Source organism: Pan troglodytes, chromosome 2 (genome assembly GCF_028858775.2).
Source record: "Pan troglodytes isolate AG18354 chromosome 2, NHGRI_mPanTro3-v2.0_pri, whole genome shotgun sequence".
Taxonomy (NCBI): domain Eukaryota; kingdom Metazoa; phylum Chordata; class Mammalia; order Primates; family Hominidae; genus Pan; species Pan troglodytes.
In genome coordinates this window covers 144164589-144186989 of record NC_086015.1, presented here as the reverse complement: position 1 = coordinate 144186989, position 22401 = coordinate 144164589, and the positions used below count along the sequence as shown (strand labels likewise).

The window sequence follows — 22401 nt, the reverse complement described above, 5'->3', positions numbered from 1 at the left end:
AGGGAAAAGACTGTTTAAACCCCAAAACTCTATTCCTTACACCTTAGCAGGCCACCATCCTAACCTACCCCATAGGTCAGTATCTAAACAATATTTCTGATACTGTCCTATTTTGACTTCTTTTAGAAAAGTCAGGAACTTCCTTCAGGAAACTGAGATAAGTTCATAGTCCAACCTGGTTAAAGAGTTGGTTTCATAAATTACTATTAGAGCAAATACGCATTTTCTAGGCCTGTCTCTTTTTCCTGATATAATATACAATGGAGACGGTAAATATTAATCAGTGTAAGTGAACAAAAATGAAGCGCTTACATTAAAAAACAAATCTTAAACATGCAAAAATCAAAAGCAACACTTAAAACAACCAAAAAAGCTACCAAAAAACCTCAGCATGTAGCAGATAAATTCTTAAGTGATTTATCTAGCTATTAATGAAATAGGCTATTATAAAATTTAAATACAGAAATAAAAGGAATTATTAACACATACTTATTTGCCAACATGAAATAATGTAAAATAGCTTGGTCTTTGGGATTACAGACTTTAATTCAAATTTGGGCTTCACCATTAAGTAGGTATGTGACCTTGGGCAAGTTATTTCATGTTTACATTTCTTTTCAGTATTCAATTTGAAAAGGAGAACAATTCTGGTTATGTTCTAGCATAACAGGGAAAATAAGTACTTTAGAGAATTTTTATGTAGATTAGTAATGTATGTAAACTATCTAGTATAGCACCAACATACATACTTTTTTCAAAACTTAGAAACTTGCCCAAAAGTCATCAAGCTGAAGTAAGGCTGGAATTTGACTGACTTCAGAGCTCATGCTCAATCACCACCATGCTATTTGATAGCATAATACTGACCTATTAATAGAGCCTACATTACTTAACCAGATTTAATCTCATTATGAACTCCCAAGAATTGTATTTTGTTATACCAGAATGCAGTAAAATTATAAATGCTTTAATAAGTGAGCTGTTGGCTGGGGTGGGAAAATACTTCTGATTTAATAGATAACTCTTCTTACCATGTGGATATGCTATAGTTGTGGCACAAGTTTTTGAGGTGGCAGCAGCTAGCATCATTCCCACAAAATCTGATGCTTCTTTCACAGACTCTTCATCATTTTCCATTGTAGAAGCAGTCTTATATTCCAGTAGTTTTTGTTTTATACTTTCATAAATAACAAAATGGATAACAGTCTCTGATATACCAGCATATGAAGCAGACATGCCCCTATAAAATCCTTTTAGTCCATCTGTCTGATACACTTTACGAACACATTCAAAAGCACCCATTCGCCTTTCCCCACGGTTCCTGAAAAGCAAAAAGAAACATCTTACTGATAGGTTTTTTAAAATAAAGTAAGTAAAATATAATAAAATATGTCACTCTAATAATAAAGAATGGCCTTCTTTAACTCATGAAGAATTAGAATTTTAAAACAATATTCATATTTTAGATTTCCTATTCTTTTGTCCCAAATTTGTCATATTAAATGGGTGATATGTAAATAGTTTATTTTACTGAATGCAAAATGCACTATATTGAATCTTCGGTCTCATGTCCTCATTGGGGTTCACATGGCAGGGATAAGCAACAAAATCCTTTAGGAACTATACACCCTGACTGCAGCTCAAGACAAAAACAAAACAAAGTAAACAAAAATCCTCACACTGTATTAATTCCAGTTCTAAGTAAGCTGAATTTCCTTTGCATTTAGTAACACAAATAGAATGACTGAGACACTAATGATGATAGAATATCATAAAGCAGGCAGTATGATTAACTAAAATTCTGTGCACCTGAGGGATTCTCTTTCAATCCCACTCATATTCTCCCAAGAAGTGATAGGGTGAATGTAAGTCAAATTCCCTATGATCATTTAAAGGCAATGGTCATATCAGTCTCCCTGGTGACTAGTAAATGAGAACCTGTAGTGTTATAAAGTATTTATTCAGTACTCTTCCTAATACAATTTCCTTAGTTCTACTTAAGGGGGCAGCACCTACTCTTATAGAATACAACATCTCCTACACATGTAATTTTGAGTTTTAACAATATTTGTTACCTTACACTGATTCCCCCAACAGGTCCTTATCTATTAGAGATAGGTTTAAATGCTACCTACTAAAAAAACAGAAAATTCACCTATTTATAAATTATACCTAACTTGTTTCTGACATAAAATAAAATCACAACTACAACACCCACTTAATTACCTACAGATTCCACCAGTTTTATGAATGGATTGTCTTTAGATATTGAATACCTATTAGATAAATGATCCACAAACCAACTGTAACTAGTTTCATTAAAGATCCTTCCTCACAAGAAAGTTAGAAGAGATACAAATCCTGAAAGGTGACATATCAGCCCTATTTTAATTTTTTTATTAATTTTTTTTCTTTTTTTTTCTTTTTTAACAGATGGAGTCTCCATGGTGCAATCATGGCTCACCGCAGCCTCAAACTCCTGGGCTCAAGCAATCCTCCCACCTCAGCCTCCCAGGTAGCTAGGATTATAGGCATGCATTTTTTATAGAGATTAAGTCTTGCAATGTTGCCTAGGCTGTTCTTAAACTCCTGGCCTCAAGCAATCTTCCTGCCCTGGCCTCTCAAAGCGCTGGGATTATAGGCATAATCCACTGCACCCAGCCCTCAGCCTTATAAACCAGAATCCTCAAGTCAACCTTTCATTATTACCCCACCCCTATCCAATTCCCCAACCCCACAAGCCTAAGAATTGTGCCAGCTTGTGTTACAATTATAAGTGGAAAAAAATAATATTAAAGAGTTTTAAGTCATGCTTTTCCTGGATTCCTCATAGAGCAACGCTAAACATAGTGAAACCTAACTCTGGTAGTTTACAATAGAATAATGTGGACTAGCATCTTGTACTTTCTAATCTTTGGAATAAGTCTTAGCTACCACTACTTTTCAGATATGTGGCTTTAAGAAATAAACTTGGAGTTTTGCTACAACACTTAAGATTTCATTAAAAGATCTATTTCAGATGAAACAATTAGATATTTCTTTTCAAGTTTCCAAATAGTATATAGTTCAACATGACAGAAGATGGAAAACAGATATTTAAGCAGGCATAATTGTTAATGATTTATTAGATCAGTTTTACTTAAAGCCTATAGGACATAACACTATTTCCCAAACACCAAAATATAAAAACAGTAGAAACATGTTATACACAGAACCTACTCCAGACTGAAAGTCTAAAATAGTTTAAAACCATTAACATTATTATTGTAACATATAAGATAGGACCATCTCGCTACTTAAGAGTCTCTATTCTAAAGCCAGTAGGAGAGTTGAGATGGCAAGACCCTATGCAGCACTGCTTTTGGCCTACTCTCAGTTCCCAGAACACCAAAGGCCCTACACTTTAGAACCTCTGAGGTTTGCACCGATTGGTTCCTCTGCTTAAAATGGGTTCAAAAAACCTTTCCTTGATTATTCCATTTAAAATAAGTCCCCACTGTTTCCTGGTGCATCTCTAAGACACAGCAGTATCTGCTAATATAGATTTGTTGAATGAATGAATCTTGCTATTATAAAGTGGTCAGTGGTAACAGACGATATATGAGAACTGTCTGTCAGCCTAGGGTTCTCTATTCACAAGGTCACTAAATTTGAGCAACGATCCTCAAAGATTCGGTCTAGACTAGCTGACCTTGTGGCTTATTTAGCTTCTGCGAGGCCAATTATAAGTACCCATGTAGGGAAAGTATTACCTTTTGGGCTGGGTTAATCTATCTCTTTCTTTCCTTTCTGTTTCTCTACGGAATCTTTCTAGCCACTCTTTTTAAAACAAAACAAAACAAAACAACACATATTAATAATATACTTTTTTCACCTGGAAAAGCTCATATTGTCAACTCTTACATTATCTTTTTTCTGATGGCAGACCCAAGTTTCAAAATTAAACTACAACAACAACAACAAACAAATTCAGCAGCAAAGGAAAGAAAAACTTTGTAGAAAAAAAATCAGTTAAATCCACTTTAACCAATTTTCTTTTAAGGAATTAACATACCTTGCATCAAGCTGTAACCGAGTCTTTATAAGCCAAATGGGGTTGGTTGCTGTGATTGCAGTAAAACCTAAACAAACATGTTTAAAATGAACTCTGGTAAAAATGAAGAATTCACTATTAACTTTTTAAGGTTTTAAAAATTAGATAAATCTACATTCAAGAAAAAATATATAAATAAACTACTAATTTATGTATATATTACACTTTTCATTTTACAAATCCATACAACGACAAACATTTGTCTTCACTTCCAATATATATGAATTCTCAAATTCTGTCCTTAACTAACAGATTCTTTTAAAAGCAAAATGAATATAAATTGCTTTCCCAACCTACTTAGAATATCCTTTAGGGTGCTCTCTACTGTCTAAGCTGAATTCAGAAATCCATCTCTACAAACACATAGACATTTTGTGTATTCTACGGCTAAAAAGCATGCACTTGGGATCCTTAAAACCAGCTAAAAAAACAGTTACCTGGGGTTTGATTAGCATCCCAAATCACTACATTCAAAATGAATTCTACACAAATGTCAAATTTTACCAATAGTTTGATCTTTAGTTGATTATATAGTGGAAAAGACTGTTGTTTGGTCCCATGAATACTTTCTACATATATACTTACTAATACTGTTAAAATAACCGTATCACAGTAAGGTTTTTGTTAGGGTTAATAGGATAGGCCTATCGTCATTTACTTAAACACATAGAAAAACTCAAAAGTTCAAAAAGTTACAAATTGGAAGTTCCCTCTTTTATAGACATGGAATAAACTCAGGGTAGAAGACAGCTCTAGTTTACTTTAAAACTAAAGTATTACGTACTAGGTATTGGTGCAGAATGGTGGTCACCTAAGATGGCTCATTCCAGGTAGTAAATTAAGATCTACCTGGAACAGTATGTTTCTAGGATAGTGCATATGTTTTACTTGCCACCTTCCTAGCTATGGAAAAATAGCACACAAAATACAGTCTTGATGACAGAAACTTGTAAAGATTGCTTCATCTATACAAAACAGGGTTTTAATTTACACAGACTTCATAGAACTACTTACGTTAAGTTACATTTACTCAACAAAAACTTATATGCAGAAATGTTTAAGGATCTTAACTGTTTTAATATTTCTATCAAATACTAGTGGGTCAGGCACATTATTTTTATAAAGGTGGCTAATGATCAGTACATTTAAGATGAGTAAAGTACTTACAGGAACAGAAATGCTACAATATACTTAAGAATAATTTGTTTTTAAATTAATATAGTACAGATCCAATCATAAACCTTTCTTGGCTTTCAAAGGTGTATCTACATATGCAAAATAATTACACTAAATTGTTTACAAAGCTGAATTTGGTCTCACAGGGTTCTTTTCTATGTCAGTAACTGACTAACTCAAATTTTACTTCCTTAACCCACTGTTTTAACATTGTAGAAATAGCCAGATGTTACACAAATGAATGCTCCAATTAAATCTATTTAGCAAGCAAGATAAATGGGATACAAATTCAATTTAAATAATTCCTTTAATACTTTTATAAAGATTATATATTCTACATTTCTCTTAAGTGCTTTTAATACTACATATGTAAGTATAAAACTAGAATGGGACCAACAGTTTTAGACGCATCAGCAGGTACTAAATTGATAAAATTTAAAGTGTTGAGCAGGCTGCCAGGAACATCTTTTTAAATAAAAGGTTCTTTTCATGCATATATTCTTGGTAAAAGAAAAGAAAAGAAAAACATGAAACTATCAGACCAGTTTAAATATTTTCTTGCATGGTTCTAGCTTAACTGAGAATAAAGTTATAGAGTATTATTTTTCTCTTCTTTTGAACCTCATTTTTCTACATGAAAAGGCTAGGATATTCAAATTATATTTTAAAGCAATCAGACATCAATATTCTGGTCAAACTCCAATTTAATGATTCTTGTTTTGTAAACTTAAATATTTGTAATAGCTAAATGTCTGTACAGCAAAATTAAGGGTTTATTAGTAAAAAGCTGCTAAGCAGCATAAACCAACAAAATATTCTGCATCACTACAATGATTTCTATTAATCATTTTATAGAAATCTTAAGAAAAACTATTTGCTTTTTATTGAATTTTAAAAGCTTAAAACTGGGAATCTTTACATCAAACTTTTTAAAAAACAGCCAATCTAGGTAAAAATGCTCATTCATCTTATTATACTTATTTGAAAAGAAGATGAGCACCTAAGTTTTTTTTTTAAATAAAAGTTCTACTTCTAAAAACATAAACTTTTAAGTACCCAAGCTTCTGTCCATAATAGTCTTCCAAGTCACAAAAGAATTTGAGGCTGGAAAAAAATCTATATATAAAAAACTTTACAATAGTACAATAAATTTTTATAAATGTTGTTAGGAACAAAACTTTTTAAAGACCCATACATTATAATTTTAAATTATTCTCTTTACATATTACTATAATGTCAGAAAGCAAACAACAGGTATTTCTCACTTAACTAAAATTCATTTCCAAGCACAAATTAACCTATGTAACAGGACACATTAAAATTTAGGTAAGTGAGAGAATGTTATCTTATCCCTACGTAATTGCTATTATCAGTAAGCTATGTTTACTATGGTTGCTCCGGCTCAACTCTCCCAATGAGAGCTAGCTCTTTATAAAGACACTAACCTAAATGCCAGCAAACCATTGGGTTAGGTAAAGAATCTAGACACAATCCACAGTTTTAGCTATTAGCCCTTTAGCGCTAAAAACTCAGGTCCTTGAGTTTTATGCTATTACTTTCTCCTAACCAAAGACACTTTAACAAACTAAATAGACATTACTAGGCTAATTACATCTAATAAATATAATCTAATAATCTAAGAAATGAAGCCAATGGAAAAAAACAAAAATTTATCGTAACTTAGCATTATATATGGTAAGGCAATTTGAGGTTAGCCCAAGCTAAACATATCTTCCCACTACTTATATGACAAACACACACAAAGATACTGGGAATGGTGCCCCTGAAATTTAGAAATTGCCTATTACTTTTTATTTTGCATTTTAATTTTGTGACATTTTCATAATTTGCCAATTTATATTAAGATTCTGAGCACCTAGTGAAACATGAAAATGAACTTAAGATGACATGAGGGATCCATTTGTAAGTTAAGAAGAACTAATATTGCTCCACAGTCAGTTAAAGCAAAGTATCAATATATTGGCCATACTGTTAGTAGGATGCTTAGTATGTTAGAAAGCTTAAAAATTTTTTTTAAATGCTACTTTAAAAGTTTTCCTTTATCTAAGTAAGATTCCATTTGATAGTGTCGAGCAATTAAAAACCAGATTAACAGAAAAATTCTGCTTAAACTTGCTGAAAATGTTGATTTCATTAAGTGAGTGATACCTGTAGTGTTGCATTTTCAGTACTTTTTATTTCAACTAACTTCTGTAAGAACAAAGCCCACCTAACCTCCTAAATGTATTAACACCACTTTTAAAAGTAATTAAAACTAAAACAGCTAAGATCCCATATATTCTTATCCTGCATTTATTTGCAAAGTAATTAATTTTTGGTTTTTTTTTGCAAAAGAGTTCTAAGAAAGCCAAGTATCAACAGACAAAAAAGAATGGAAAGCATTGTATTAGGCTTTTAAATATGTTATGCTAAGCAAAGAGAACTATGATTTTATCTAAAACTTTTAAGATAGTATAATACCATTTACAGCTATATATATATTGTTATTACATTCTTTGGAGGTCAAGGCTGTTATGGCCAAGCTGAAGACCCCAGGCTTTTATTACATGATGACTGAAAAATACCTCATTCTTCCTTCTAGAAGGAATATTATAAAGGAATCAGACTTAGCCTTTATAAAATACGCAATGCACACACAAATTCAGGAAATAAAAGTTAATTTCCCGCCTTCTAATTCCACAGCTATCATAAAATCCCAGGGTGGGTTTCTTATACTACAGGCTGCAAGAGATGCTCAGATCAGTACTCACGAGGTTTAAGTTAGTCCATATTTCTACAGGAAGTGACCTGCGGATGGGGAGCATGAGATGACACGATCTCACTCTTTTCTCGGGAGAAATGTACAGTAAATGCCTAAAATAGACACAGGCTTTTCTGTATCATAACAACAAGCAGTGACCTCATCAGAAACATGTGTACAAATTGAATCCTATTGGAAGGATTTGAGAAATATTTACTGTGAGATCTAACTTTTTTGAAAATTTTAAGTTAAAAAAAAGAAAGGAATATCAAAATGGGCCATTTAAAAAAATGTACCGAGTACTGAAAATCCTGCCATCTGCAGCAGTTTCAGAATCTAAATACTTACCTAAAAGAAGATCAATTCTGCCTTAAAGAAAAAATGCTAACCTTGTCAAAAGGGAATATTTAGAGGGGATCATCATCTCCCATTTTCCTACCACTATTATCTATTATAATTAAGGAGGTGAAAACACAATTTCTATCCTTTAACAATCAGCCTACTTAATAAATCTTAAAAAAAAAAAAAACCAACAGAATATTCAAGTAACTTCATTTTGGAGCTATTTATATAAATTTTTAATAAAATAAAGAATACGTTGCTACAATAGTACCTTTCACCTTTTGCACTATGGCCAGTAATATTGCACATCCATACTTATGAAATATTTTGCATTATTTTGTATTTAATTTCTTGTGTTCTACAAAACAAAAAACAGGAAGAATGTTTACACACAAACACACAAAACATCTGTCCAACCATCCATCTGGCTGAATTAACTGCCATGGACAAATAAAATATTTTTAAAAAATATTTCATAAATGCAAGACAATACCTGTATTTAATGAGTAAAAGCCTTTATTATAATGAAGTTTAAGTCTAATAGAAAAACATAAATTGAAAAATAACAGTGTATGCTGTAAGCAAATAAAACCCACTACGTATGTAGGAAACATTCAATGATTACATTATAAGTATTTTAAAAATTGAGAAGTAACTGTATGAATACATAATCCAATTAAAATCAGAATTCATTTCCTTTACATTTATAATGTTCTATATAAAAGTACATACATGCCAGATAAAATCTTTTAAAAATTGGGAATTACTATAAAGAAAGAAGTAATTTAATAAATTTTTTTGCATACATCTGTGCCTAGGTGTATACAGAGGAATATACAAGTTAATTTAAACAAAATATACAGGCAACAAAACAGATACCCTCAATAGCTGAGATATACTTAGTCTGTCAAAGGTCATGTGTAGGAGAAAAAAAAGGCAGGCAAAATATTAAGAGTCAACATTATTTAATCTGATTAAATATCCTCACAACTGAAACAAATTTTTAATGCATGAAAATTTATAGCTCAACTTTAGAGGCTTAAAAATTCTTATAGTATGCACTACAACAAATAAAAAGACCCACTTTAAATAAACTGTCCTTTTAATAAAATAAATTTTTAGTATCTAAATTAAACATGAGTTCATATGGATAAAATGCAAAATGAAAATGAATTGAGAGGTCACTTGGAATAAAAATTACGTACAGTGCCTTATAAATCCTTAATGTGTGTGCCATCTGGTGTGTTAAAATCTTGCAGGCAGTATCATTAATGGTTTATTTTAGTGTGGTTTTGTGTAGTAAAGTGACAAGGTTAGCATTTTTTCCCTTGAATAGACAGCTGAAAATGATTTTTCACAGAACTATCTTTAAGTACTTCATACCCCCAAATCATTCATATTTAGACCTATAAAAATAATCCCCAAAAAAACTCCGAGTAATCTGGTCTAGATTATTTCAAGAACAAAGGGGGCAAAAGCCTACTTTAATGAGTCTGCATTGGACCATTCAGTTTTACTAACCATATAGTTATGTATAAAACTGCAAAGCTAAGTGTTAATGCTCATGAATAGTGCACAGAAGCTCTGAAAGCACAGTTCTCAGAACAATGTAACTGCAAACAAATTCAAACAGTATTTTCTACACAGTAAGTGTACAGTGCAATAACCTCTGAACAAGCATGAGATTATAAGTTTACCAAAACTTGAGGAATTCAAGTTGGGAAATGGCATCAATGTACAGATAAAAATGAACTATATGTTAACATTTGTACACATTTGAGAAAAAAGTGCAAACTGACAATTCTACTGAAATTCTTTGCAATGTGATACAAATACAGTAATAAATTCTGATGAGATACTCTAATGAAATAAGATGTTCCAGTGGAAATAAAGATATTCTGAACCTCTGCATTTACTATACTGATATAACAAATATCAATATAAAATGACTGCTCATCTAACTTTCTAGATTCCAATTCTTTCAAATAAGATTAACATTTCTTTATAATTATCTGAGGTTATAAGCCAAAAACATAATCACTGGTAATTCAGAAATATATTTTTAAAGAACCTGATAAAGTGGTTATAAGGTTTGTCACTGGCCACCAACCTTTACCTTACATCCAAATTCGTAGGGGAAAAATCCTATCTATTAATATTCAACATCTGTAAAAATTACATTAAAAATAATTCTAGTTGTAACAAGATAATCTCTATGACACTAAATGAAAGAACTAATTCTCAAAATCCAAATCTATGTAGACCACTTGACTCATTCCATGGGTAAGCTAAGAGAGGTTCACATAAATTACATAATTTGCCCAAGGTTTCCTTATTGGTAAATGATTGTATTTCACTCTTTTGACCTTTAGATTGTCCCTTCCAGTTTTAAAGCTTCAGTGAATCAATCGACAATTAATAAATACAAAAAGCCTTAAAAACAATTTGTAATACGATAAGGGCTACTGACCTTTCAGAAATTTGTATTTCAAACTTACTTACTTCATGAAGTATATAGGTCAAATTGATTCAATTTATTTCTAAACCAAAAGTGTTTAACAGTTTAAGGCACTCATTATTAAGCACATAATTGACATTCAATTTATTGATCAATAGCTGATGAAAGCAGCTACAGTTTATAAAGTTACAGCATAATTTGAAAATGTGACATATGAGTAAATATGCAATAAATCTCAGATATTAGGGAGAATTTGCAATTCCAAACCAATTTCAAAACCAAAGTTCGTGGCTTTGTCTAACATGCATAGCAGCAAATGATTCCAGAACCAGATTGGTCAAACCAACTGTTTATCTTTATGGCAGGGTAAAGACCTATAACTAGTTATTTTAATTCAGAATCATATATACTTATCAGTGATGACAGAAACAGAGAGTTCCTGGAAACATTTCTATAGTAAGCATGTACACATAGCCAGTGTCTAAATTTCAGGTGCTATCTAGTGTGAATTATGTAGAATAATAAACAATTTAAAAAAATACACATAGTAACTGAATTATCAATAATAATACATCACCCAGAAAAATTTCAGCATTTGAGCACAGGACAAAATGAATACTTTACCAAGAATTGCCGACACATTTCAGACAGAAGCCAAAACATGCAGCAAAAAGGGAAAAGGCACTAACAGAAATTGAGGAGAGAAGAGTAAATTACAGCTCCATAACTTATTTATAGTGTAATTATGGTTGGATTCTTAAAACTGTTAACAATGATCACTAAACATTCAGTGGACTACACAAGGCAATATAAATATATTACTTGTACCCTAGCATGTAAACTCCTGACTACAAAAATGTCAACTGATGACAGATTTTACATATACCTAATTTGGTTTATATCGATAAATATAAAAATCATCTAATCAATGAAAAGCACATTAATCATCAACTTTTCACTACAAACTTATAATTCAATATTAAGCCTCTAGGTTTCAGAAAGTTTTTTGTTTTTTAATATTATACATTCATACCTGCCATTGCAGCTGAAATCATATGTACTTGGGTAGAATCAGGATCAAATACATCATTCAACTTTTCCTTGCAGTTTGAATAAGCAGCAAAGTATATTGCTCTAAAATAGAGATTTAGATTTATCAATAAGCATGTTCTTAATGCATAAGATTTACATATAAATTGATCTTCATAATTTTAGAAGGGAGAAATTTAAAAACCATAAAGTCCTAGCCACATTCTCATGTAACATTAGATTTACACTTTTCATAAATACTCTGAAGTACTTTCTGTATTGACTCATTAAAATAAGACAATATCAAATGTAAAGTTCCTACCATTCATCCTCAAACAGATCCCCTTCCAATACTCTGACAGCCACTTAACTCACTAAAACTTGGTATCCAAGAAGATAAAAAGAAAAAATGAAATTAAAAAAAAGAAAATAAAAACAAAATAACAACTAATTTAAACAAAAAGTATTTAAGATTTTGATGTTTAGAAACTAAATGAATGAATAAGGCTGTAAGGCTGGTGTAATGCTAAGGCTAAATATAGTTATTGAAGATAAGTAGATATGGTATGAGCACTTAACATATAATTTTTTTCATGGGGAGAAGAGGGGGAAGCAGATCCAACTGATTAAAGTATATGCTAAACAATTTTAAGATACTGTGGTATATTCTAATTATACTACACACAGAGTAATTCACATTATCCTTAAACAGACAAAACAATTCCAACAAAAGAAATCAGACCCATCAGGTCAGAATATGTTTTCCAATGTTTGTAAACACTGAGTGAAATTTAATTATTTCCCTCATTGTTAACTTACTGACTACGATTTTATCCCCACTACCACCTCTATGTTAACTTCCCATGCTTTGAATTATTTGCTTGCTGTATGAAATATCCAGTTATTTCCCCAAAAATCCTGATTACTCATCCAATAAGAAACAGAGTGACAAATACAAATGAGAATTTCACTGTTGTACCTTTTTTAATGTACTTAAGAAAAAAGGAAAATTAATATAACTGAAAATGAAACATTCTAATTTATGAGAAAGAAAACCATAAGATACACTTGATGCCAAGTTGGGAAGAGGAATAAACAACGCATTTCTAGAAATTGGTAAGAAAAAAAGAAATCCTAATGAGAAAATGGCCATGAAATATATATAGGCAATTCACAGGAGAGATATACAAATGACAAATTACAAGAAAGCATGACTGCACCAAAATAAATTTAATAAATCATATTAAAACAGTGAAAAATCCCTCTTAGTCCATTTGGTAAGTATTTAAAAAAGATGGACAGTAGCCAGCATTGGTAAGGCTATGGATAAGGGATAAAAATCCAGTATGCCTTTTTTTTTTTTTTTTTTTTGAGACGGAGTCTCACTCTTTCGCCCAGGCCGGGGTGCAGTGGCCCTATATTGGCTCACTGCAAGCTCCGCCTCCCGGGTTCACGCCATTCTCCTGCCTCAGCCTCCCGAGTAGCTGGGACTACAAGCGCCCACCACCACACCCGGCTAATTTTTTTGTATTTTTAGTAGAGATGGGGTTTCACTGTGTTAGCCAGGATGGTCTCGATCTCCTGACCTTGTGATCCACCCGCCTTGGCCTCCCAAAGTGCTGGGATTACAGGTGTGAGCCACCCCGCCCGGTCAATATTCACCTAGTCTTAAATATGCATATGTCCTTTTATCCAGAAATTCTAATTTTAGGTAACCATCCTAAAAAAATATACTTCCTAAAGTATTCAAAGATAAAGGTTGAGGTATGTTTACTGAACCATTGTTCATACAATGAAAATCTAAAAATAATCTAAATGTATAATAAGGAAATGTTTATTAGTGCTAGAATGCTATACAATTTAAAAAAAATCACCCCACATATTATCATGGAAAAACTTCAGTTAGATTAGGTTAAACATTTAGTATTATTCAGTTTATGTAAAGCACAATAAAGTATACATGTTTTTATGTATATGATAACCGAGAAAAATTACTGGAAGAATATACATGAACTATTAATGGTGTTTTTTTTCTTTTAACTTGTTTTATAATTAGGATGCAATTTTGGATATTTTCTTAAAGAGAGAAAAGAACCCATAAAAAGTTGAAACCTAATAAATAACAAGACATGGATCTGGTACATGGTTTGGATACAGAAAGCATTTTCACTCTAAATATGAACTTTGTACAGTGTTCTATCATGGAAGAGGTTAACAATCTAAGATGCAATGGTGTCAGAGAAAAATGAAGAAGTTATGTTTTCATGTCCTTTTGGCTTAATAGGGACTGCAACCATTCTATCTGTTTGGTTTGTCCCATAAGCCAAACAATGACTTAGTTTTAAAGAGTTCCAGATCTTCCCCTTTCTAACTGCTAGTTCCTTTGGTTGTTCCTTTAGTTATTAGTTCCTTTGCTTGTTCTCTGTCTTTTGACTTTGTATAAAAACTGCTTCACAATGATCTTACTATGTGGTCCTTTGCACCTACACATGGTGCCATGCCCATCCTTTTAGATGGTTACTGATACCTGTTTGTCATACCATAGTTCTTTATCCTTATCACCTTGACACCTCTTCAGCATCTTCCTTGAATAGCTTCCTTTTTATTACGGTAAAGGCCATGTACATCACTTACTGCCCTTCAACAATACACAAATTCTCAGGTTTTTAGACTTTTTGTCCCTTTCTTCAACCCTGTTCTAAGCCCTGACATCCTTCCTAGTCCTTTGGTTCTATTTTCTATCTTGTTTCTTTGAAGTTTAATTTCTATGTGGAAAGTGAGAAAGGAACACTAACTTCAGGTGGAGCGCACAGCAGGATAGCTATGAAAAGCAGAAAAAGTCGAGATATCCTAAATGCCTTTTGGCCCAAGGAAAATATTTTGTTTAAAAGAATGCTTACCTTTCTTAGAGTGAAAATTTTTCAAGATGCAAGAGCTGGTTTAGTTAAACTCACAAATCTACCAAACACTTATCTCAAAATATCAGGAGTATTTTGCAGCCTTAGCCCTGTGTAGATTTTCAATTCTGCACCCCCAAATTCTTCTAACTCCTATGGTCAGATGAGAGGATAAGCATCTCCCCAGAAGACTCAATACACTGCCACTAGTTACGAGAGTATTTCCATTTATCCTGCAAATATTACTAATTTTATATCACCTAGTCTATGCAATATAAATATATATAATATATTCATTATTTTCAACTTTGATTACAACATCTCCCCCAAAAAAATCTCAGGTCCATTTATAGAATTTTAACATTTAAAACTCTTATCTATAAATACAGTGTTCCTTAAATTTCTAGGTATAATATGCGATACTTTATTATTTTCCCCCAGTATAAGACTATCAATAATTTAATGCAAATACTATAACTTCTCCCTCATATTATGAAACATAGCCTTTGTATTCATATTATTACTGTTAATTTCTAACAGCACTGAAATACTGTTAAGTCTTCAAAATATCCAGTATCATTTCCTACCACCAAACATTACTTTATTATATAAATTTGTTCTGGCTAGAATCTGAAATTCTTAAAAAGAAAATTAAGTATTTTAACTTCCCATAAACATTGAATACCACATTTATAAATTTAACTGTATCTATATATGATTAAATCCAGGTGTGCTGAAACAAAAGAGATTGCCATAATTTGCTTTAAACAATTTTTTTTTTTACCTGGAAGGGGCTACCCCCACTAAATTGGGGCCTAATCCTCTAAACAAGGAACGAGGCCCTTCTTTTTCCAAGATCACCCTGAAAGAGAGAAAAAAAATTCTATCAGAAATATCTTTCAAAGTCTGGTACTTTATTTACTTTGTATATAAAGTTAAGAGTCTAAATCCAGTACATTTGTATTATGTTGTGCTTCTCTGGTGAGTTTTCCTTACTTATTAAAAATTTGTGGCCAGGCATGGTGGCTCATGCCTGTAATTTCAGCACTTTGGACACTGAGGCAGGCAGATTCCTTGAGGTCAGAAGTTCAAGACCAGCCTGGCCAACATGGTAAAACCTCATTGCTAATAAAAATACAGAAATTAGCTGGGCATGGTGGTACATGCCTGTAATCACAGCTACTCAGGAGGCTGAGGTAGGAGAATCGCTTGAACTTGGAAGGCGGAGGTTGCAGTGAGCCAAGATTGCGCCACTGCACTCCAGCCTGGAGACAGAGCGAAACTCCGTCTCCAAAAAAAAAAAAAAAAAAGAAAAAGAAAACACACACACACACACACAAAACATTGTTTTTTCATGACATAGCATAAATTGTTGAAGACTGATAATAGATTTACTAGTAATGATTAAAATATCTGTTCAGATTCTTTCCTGAAAGATTAAGACACAATGATAAAGAGTTCTACATTATTTTCATATGATCATGCTACTCTTATCTTCGATTTCCTTAATTTTACTATCTTTACCAGCAAATTGAAAGCTTAATAACTACCCGCCAATTAGAAATGTAGTTCCTTCCTAGTTTTCAGGTCTTTTACTCAACATTGGACAATACTTCTTACTACTACAGTATTATCTCATCCCCATTCCATTGAAATGCTGTAGCAGAATCTATCACCCTAATGTCCTTTAAGGTACCAGAATGGTTGGCCTGTTATTTCTCCTGCCACTCAGTTAACCATTGCTATACTGAGTATTTAACTGTATAATTAGCTGTTTATAACTAGAAAAAGTAAGTAGATAGAAAAAAGAGGGCGAAGCCCCTGACATTGGGAAATTTGCTGTTCTGTTTTGGTAAAAAGAATTATAACAAAACAAATAAATTAACAGACCATATTAACAAGCAAATACTATACAACCTAGATACATATATGCCCAGCAGAGAAAGGAACAAAGCCATGTGTAAGTCACAGAAGACCTTCTTGGAGTAAGTTATGAAATGAAGTTTTGGCAGTGAGAAGGAACAGAAACTGAAGAGTAGGTATTTTAATTCAGAGTTAACAGACTAGGCCAAGTAGTTCTCAAACATCTATCTGCTTAAGAGGGATCTTTTTAAAAGTAGTTGGGTCTAATGGTTAATTTAAGGCCTGAACTGAGTAGCCAGACTTCTCAGATATGAAGCCCAATGTTGGTAACGGATAACTCTACGACCCTGAAATAACTTTACTCTCATACTCAGTTTCATCAGCAGTAAATAAAAAAAACCAGTACCCCTTTACTGGTTACTGTGAGGATTAAGTAAATTAATATATAAAGAGCTTAAAAGAGCGCCTGAAAAACTTCGGAACTAAAACACAGCCCAGAAGGATTACTAAAGTTCCTGTGAAGGGAAGGCAAAACTACTGAAAAAGAGAATTAAAAAGTATTATCACAGAGGTCAAAAGAAGAATTTTAAGGAGAGGCAATCTGTGGTAGTAAATATCAAAATCATGATATTAAAATACTTTTCCTATTACAAATCAGATAGAAGTATTTATGTATAACTATAGCATTTTTTTTTCTGAGACAGAGTCTCACTGTATCACCCAGACTGGAATACAGTGGCGTGATCTTGGCTCACTGCAACCTCCGCCTCCCAGGTTCAAGTGATTCTCCTGCCTCAGCCTCCCGAGTAGCTGGGATTACAGGTGCGCACCACCACACCTGGCTAATTTTGTATTTTTAGTACAGACGGGGTTTCACCATGTTGGCCAGGCTGGTCTCGAACTCCTGACCTCAGATGATCCACCTACCTCAGCCTCCCAAAGTGCTGGGATTATGGGCGTGAGCCACCACTTATGGCATTTTAATTCAAAACTGTTATCAATTTTATTCTACCTATTCATGTACTTATGTAAACAAGTTTGAAAAAAGAAAAGGCTGATGAAACCTTTTAGTAACAAAGGTAAATACACAGAATGAGTTTATTTGCTACTACAAAATAAACACTACTGAACTAAGTTCAAACACTGAGCTGATAAGGCAGACACGAAGGCATTCCATTATTTACAAGTATAAACATACGAAACCTAATTTTAATAGTTTTGAAATTTCAAATCCAATTGCAACATAAGTATGGCAAACTGTAAAAACAAATCTTTTCCAAACCATCAGGAAATGTTAAACAAATACTGAATAGCATTAGAACTCTGCTGTCTCAGTTGTACTTAGGTTACATAAAAATCACAGATTATCATTAATTGGATGTACTTACTTGTGAGAGTACTTGGAACATTAAAAATATACACGAAAGGAGTTAGCATTAAACATTATCACATTTCAAAAGTAAATGAATAATCCAAAATAAAATACTTATAATAGCTTTAGAAAAAACTCCACTGGATAAATGTAGAAATATTCTAAATACACATGATTTGGAATTAAAATTACACTTTATCTTATCTGTCTAACTGTTCTTCTCCATTAGGGATTATCATTCCTTATGAGTACAATTCAGAGTAACTTCTGTAAATAGGTTTATAAAGAATCATTTTCAATGTGGCAGAATATAAGTAAACAAACATCTGGAAATCACGAACACAAACAAACTAAAAAAGACTCCTGAATACTATGCTCTCACTTTAGGCAATGAAGAGGTCCGGGAGACACTACTCGGTTGACACTGGCTCCAGCCATGGTGTTCAGCTGAACTTCAGAAATATAAAGCGTCACAGAAGATGACTGCAGTCGTGTTTTTACAACTTCCAGTGGACATGTCAGAATAGCTCCCACTGTACCACCACATCTAAAAAAAAAAAAAAAAAAAAAAAGAACACAGCTTATCTACTTAATTCATAAGTTAGTACATATGCCCAGAGCTGTAATCCACATGGGTACCTGGAGCTTTGCCAACATACTAAAATTTATAATTTTTAATGTTAGATGACTAAACAAATTTTTAAGAGATTCCATTATTTGATTTCATACAAACATCTTCAGTAACTAAAATGAACACAGCTTAGTAACTATCTGGGAAGAATAATTGCTAAACACTTCAACTGATAGGTGCTGTTACTAAAATTGTACTGGTAAGTCACATAATGGCTTTAAATACTGTCCTAAGGTTTGATTTAGTACTCATGTATATATATAACTTGTGGCTCTGTTAAAATCTAGGCCATTCTTTGAAGTATATCCTATCTTTCAAACTCCTGTCCTTTCAAACTGAAGAAATGGTCTTCTGAACAATAAGGAAGAACTCACTGATAGTTAACCATACATAGTTCTCTTATTTTAAATACCCAAATATTCAGAAGTATTTTACCTACAAAAAAATACAGCATTTGACGGCTGGGCGCATGGCTCACACATGTAATCCCAGAGCTTTGGGAGGAGACAAGAGGATGGTTTGAGGCCAGTTTGACATCAGCCTGGGCAACATAGCCAGACACCACTTTACAAAAAATTTGTTAAAAAATTAGCCAGGTGTGGTGGGGCATGCATGTAGTCCTGGCTACTTGGGAGGCTGAGGTGGGAAAACTGCGTGAGCACAGGAGTTCAGGGCTACAGTGAATATGATCAGGCCACTGCACTCTAGCCTGGGCAACAGAGTGAGACCTTGTCTCAAAAAAGAAAAAAAATGGGCATTTGAGTCTCACAATTAATATCTGTCAGGCCTACACATGGAAAACTGTACAATGTAGGTAGGCTTGTTAGAAGAATCCAACTTAAATAAAAGGACCGATCACCAGAACAATAATAACAAAAGCTCTTAATGACATTGAACTGTTTAAAAGGTATGTAAGATATAGGCTGAGTAATTATTATTTTATTATTTTAAAATACAAGAGTAGAAAATAATTTCCTCTTAAAACATTAATAACTACCAAGTGAAGCCTTTAGAACTGCTTTCTAACCAAAAGGGAAAATCACTCAGAAAAGCTCTTGGTGCGGTGAAAGAGAAAAGCTAGTTGAGTCAGGTTAACATGGACCTTCAAAATGGGCATTAAAAGAAGAAAAAGAAAAGCAACCCATGCAATAATACTCTAAAGAATTCTACCTCCACAATAAAAAAAAAACACATATATATATATATATATATAAAGGAAAGCAGGCATGGCAATGTTAATATCACTCCGAATAGAATGTAAAAGAAATTTTAAAAGATAAAAATATGTCATATTGGTGTTATTAGTATATGCCACCAAGAAAATAAGATAAAACCAAACTGTATGCAACTAGAGTGAAAAACTTACGCAACAAAACTATTAAAAAATAAAGAACATTATATGTAAAATAAAAAACATGCCCCTTACCTCACAGTACATTTTAAAATTAACTCGAAATGGATCACAGACCTAAGTTTAAAATGATGAAACTATAAAACATCTAGGAAAAAAACATCTGGAAAAAAATCTTTTAACTTTGCGTTAGGCACAGACTTCTTATATGGACATCAAAAGAAGCACAAATCATTAAAGAAAAAAACTGAAAAACTGGACCTTATCAAAACTAAAAACTTCTACTCTGAAAGAAACTGCTAACACAATGAAAGAAACTGAGAAGAAAATGAAAGCAATAGACTGAGAACAAATATTTGCAAATCATTACCTGCAAAAGTGCTTATAATCAGGAAAAAAATCAAGTAATTCAGTAAGAGATTTAACAGATAGTGATATATAGACGCAAATAAACACACAGAATTCTGCAAATCATTTGTCATCAGGGAAATGCAAAGTAGATCCATTATAAGATACTACTGCCCATCTATTAAATGGCTAGAATTAAAAAGACTGACCAACAGCCAACCGCTGAACAACTGGAAATCTCTTACATTGCTGGTGGGAATTAAAAATGGTACAGGCATTTTAGAAAGCAGTTTGTCAGTTTCTCACAGAGTTAAACATAACACTGCCACACAGCCCTATCTCACTTGTAGGTACTGGCCCAAGAGAAATGAACAGACATGTCCACAAAAAGACTTGTTCATGAATGTTTATAATAGCTATACTTATTCATAGCTAAAAACTGGGAACAACCCAAATGTCCATCAACTAGTGGAAGCAAACTGTGGTACAACTATATAATAGAATACTATTCTGCAGTAAAAAGCCACCACTTGGGTAAATCTCAAAAGCATTATGCTAATTGAAAAAGCTAAGCACAAAAGGCTTTTATTTTTGACGTTAAAAAAATTATCCCCCCTCGTTAAGCAAACACTTTTATGATATTCTAGAAAAGGCAAAATGAGAGGAACAGAAATGAGATCAGTGGTTTCCAAGGGGTAGAGGAGAGGGAAGAAAGTGACTGCAAGGGGTATGGGGGAATTCTTGGAATAACAAAAACTGTTCAATATTCTTTTTTTTTTTTTTTCTTTTGAGATAGTGTTTTGCTCTGTCACCAAGGCTGGAGTGCAGTGGCACGATCATAGCTCACTGTAGCCTTGAACTCCTGGGTTCAAACAATCCTCCTGCTTCAGCCTCCCTAGCAGCTGGGACTACAGGCACATGCCACCATGCACAGCTAAATTTTTAAAATTTTTAAAAATTTTTTTGTTGAGACAGGGTCTTGCTATGTTGCACAAACTGGTCTTGAACTCCTAGCCTCAAGCAATCCTCCCACTTCAGGCTTCCAAAGTACTGGGATTATAAGCATGAACCACTAGGCCCAGCCAATATCCTGACTATGGTAGTGTTTAAATGACTTTATACATCTGCCAAAAGTCAATAAACAGCATACATTTAACAAAGGGTAGATTTTACTGTATGTAAACGATACCTTGACAAATCTGATTTGAAAAATATGTGAAAACCAGTAAGAATTCTTAATATATGAACTACCTGGGGCTGAATATATTTATATTATGTGAAACATTCAATCATAAATAAGCTTAATACTTCAAAAAAATTCCACTCATAGCTTTAAATAGGCAGTTGAAAAAATTTAACCCCACCCAAAAAATGTCGAAACTACAATTATACGGTCAGATTTCAACAAAATTAGACAAAAAGTAGTAGGATTATAGCAAATCTGAAACAAAATTAAGTAGAACTTAGAAACCTCAATACTCAATAAACAAGGAAAAGATATTTTCAAATAGCCATGAAATAGTCTTAAAACCTCATTATATATGAGGCCACAAGAGGAATCTTAAATAGAAGCCATAAATTTACTTATGATAAGAGTTGAGAGCTAAGTGGTAAAAGACATGAGTCATCATCACACAGTATACTTAGAGTATATGCAATGTAGGACTTAGAAGAACCTGTGGGTTAGTCCATACCATATTCACACTATAACAGTGATCTATTTATGGCAAACCATAATAATTCAATTTGTCTTTGCCTGATTTCTTTTTAGCAGTTTAGTGTATTTACTTTCTAAATTTATTGAACATAAAACCCACAAACAGGCCCAAAATCTATAATAAACATGTACATGTTTTGATTTTATATTCTGTAAAACCTAAGAAAGAATATTCTTGAATATGAATAACTTCTAAAAAATGTATTCAATGAACATGAATTACTTCTATAATTAAAACGAAAACAAGCAAAAAGCAACATGAGTACATAAAGCCATGATTCCTACCCAGTCATTCCTGGTTCCAAGAAAATAAATATTATACAACGAAAACAAAACAACAATGGTAAAAACAATACCTATGCC

General features: G+C 32.7%; 1 protein-coding gene across 2 annotated transcripts in view; it reads right to left on the bottom strand.

Annotated features, from left to right (window-relative positions):
- Positions 1–22401, bottom strand: part of SLC25A36 (solute carrier family 25 member 36) — a 38221-nt gene that overhangs the window by 4872 nt on the left and 10948 nt on the right. For both annotated transcript variants that reach the window (XM_516786.7, XM_063807229.1), the window contains exons 2-6: positions 18374–18538; positions 15541–15618; positions 11864–11964; positions 4055–4121; positions 1032–1321 (exon numbers count right to left, since the gene is read on the bottom strand). In XM_516786.7, coding sequence (XP_516786.2) covers positions 1032–1321; positions 4055–4121; positions 11864–11964; positions 15541–15618; positions 18374–18538 — 701 coding nt within the window. The remainder of the gene's footprint in view (positions 1–1031; positions 1322–4054; positions 4122–11863; positions 11965–15540; positions 15619–18373; positions 18539–22401) is intronic.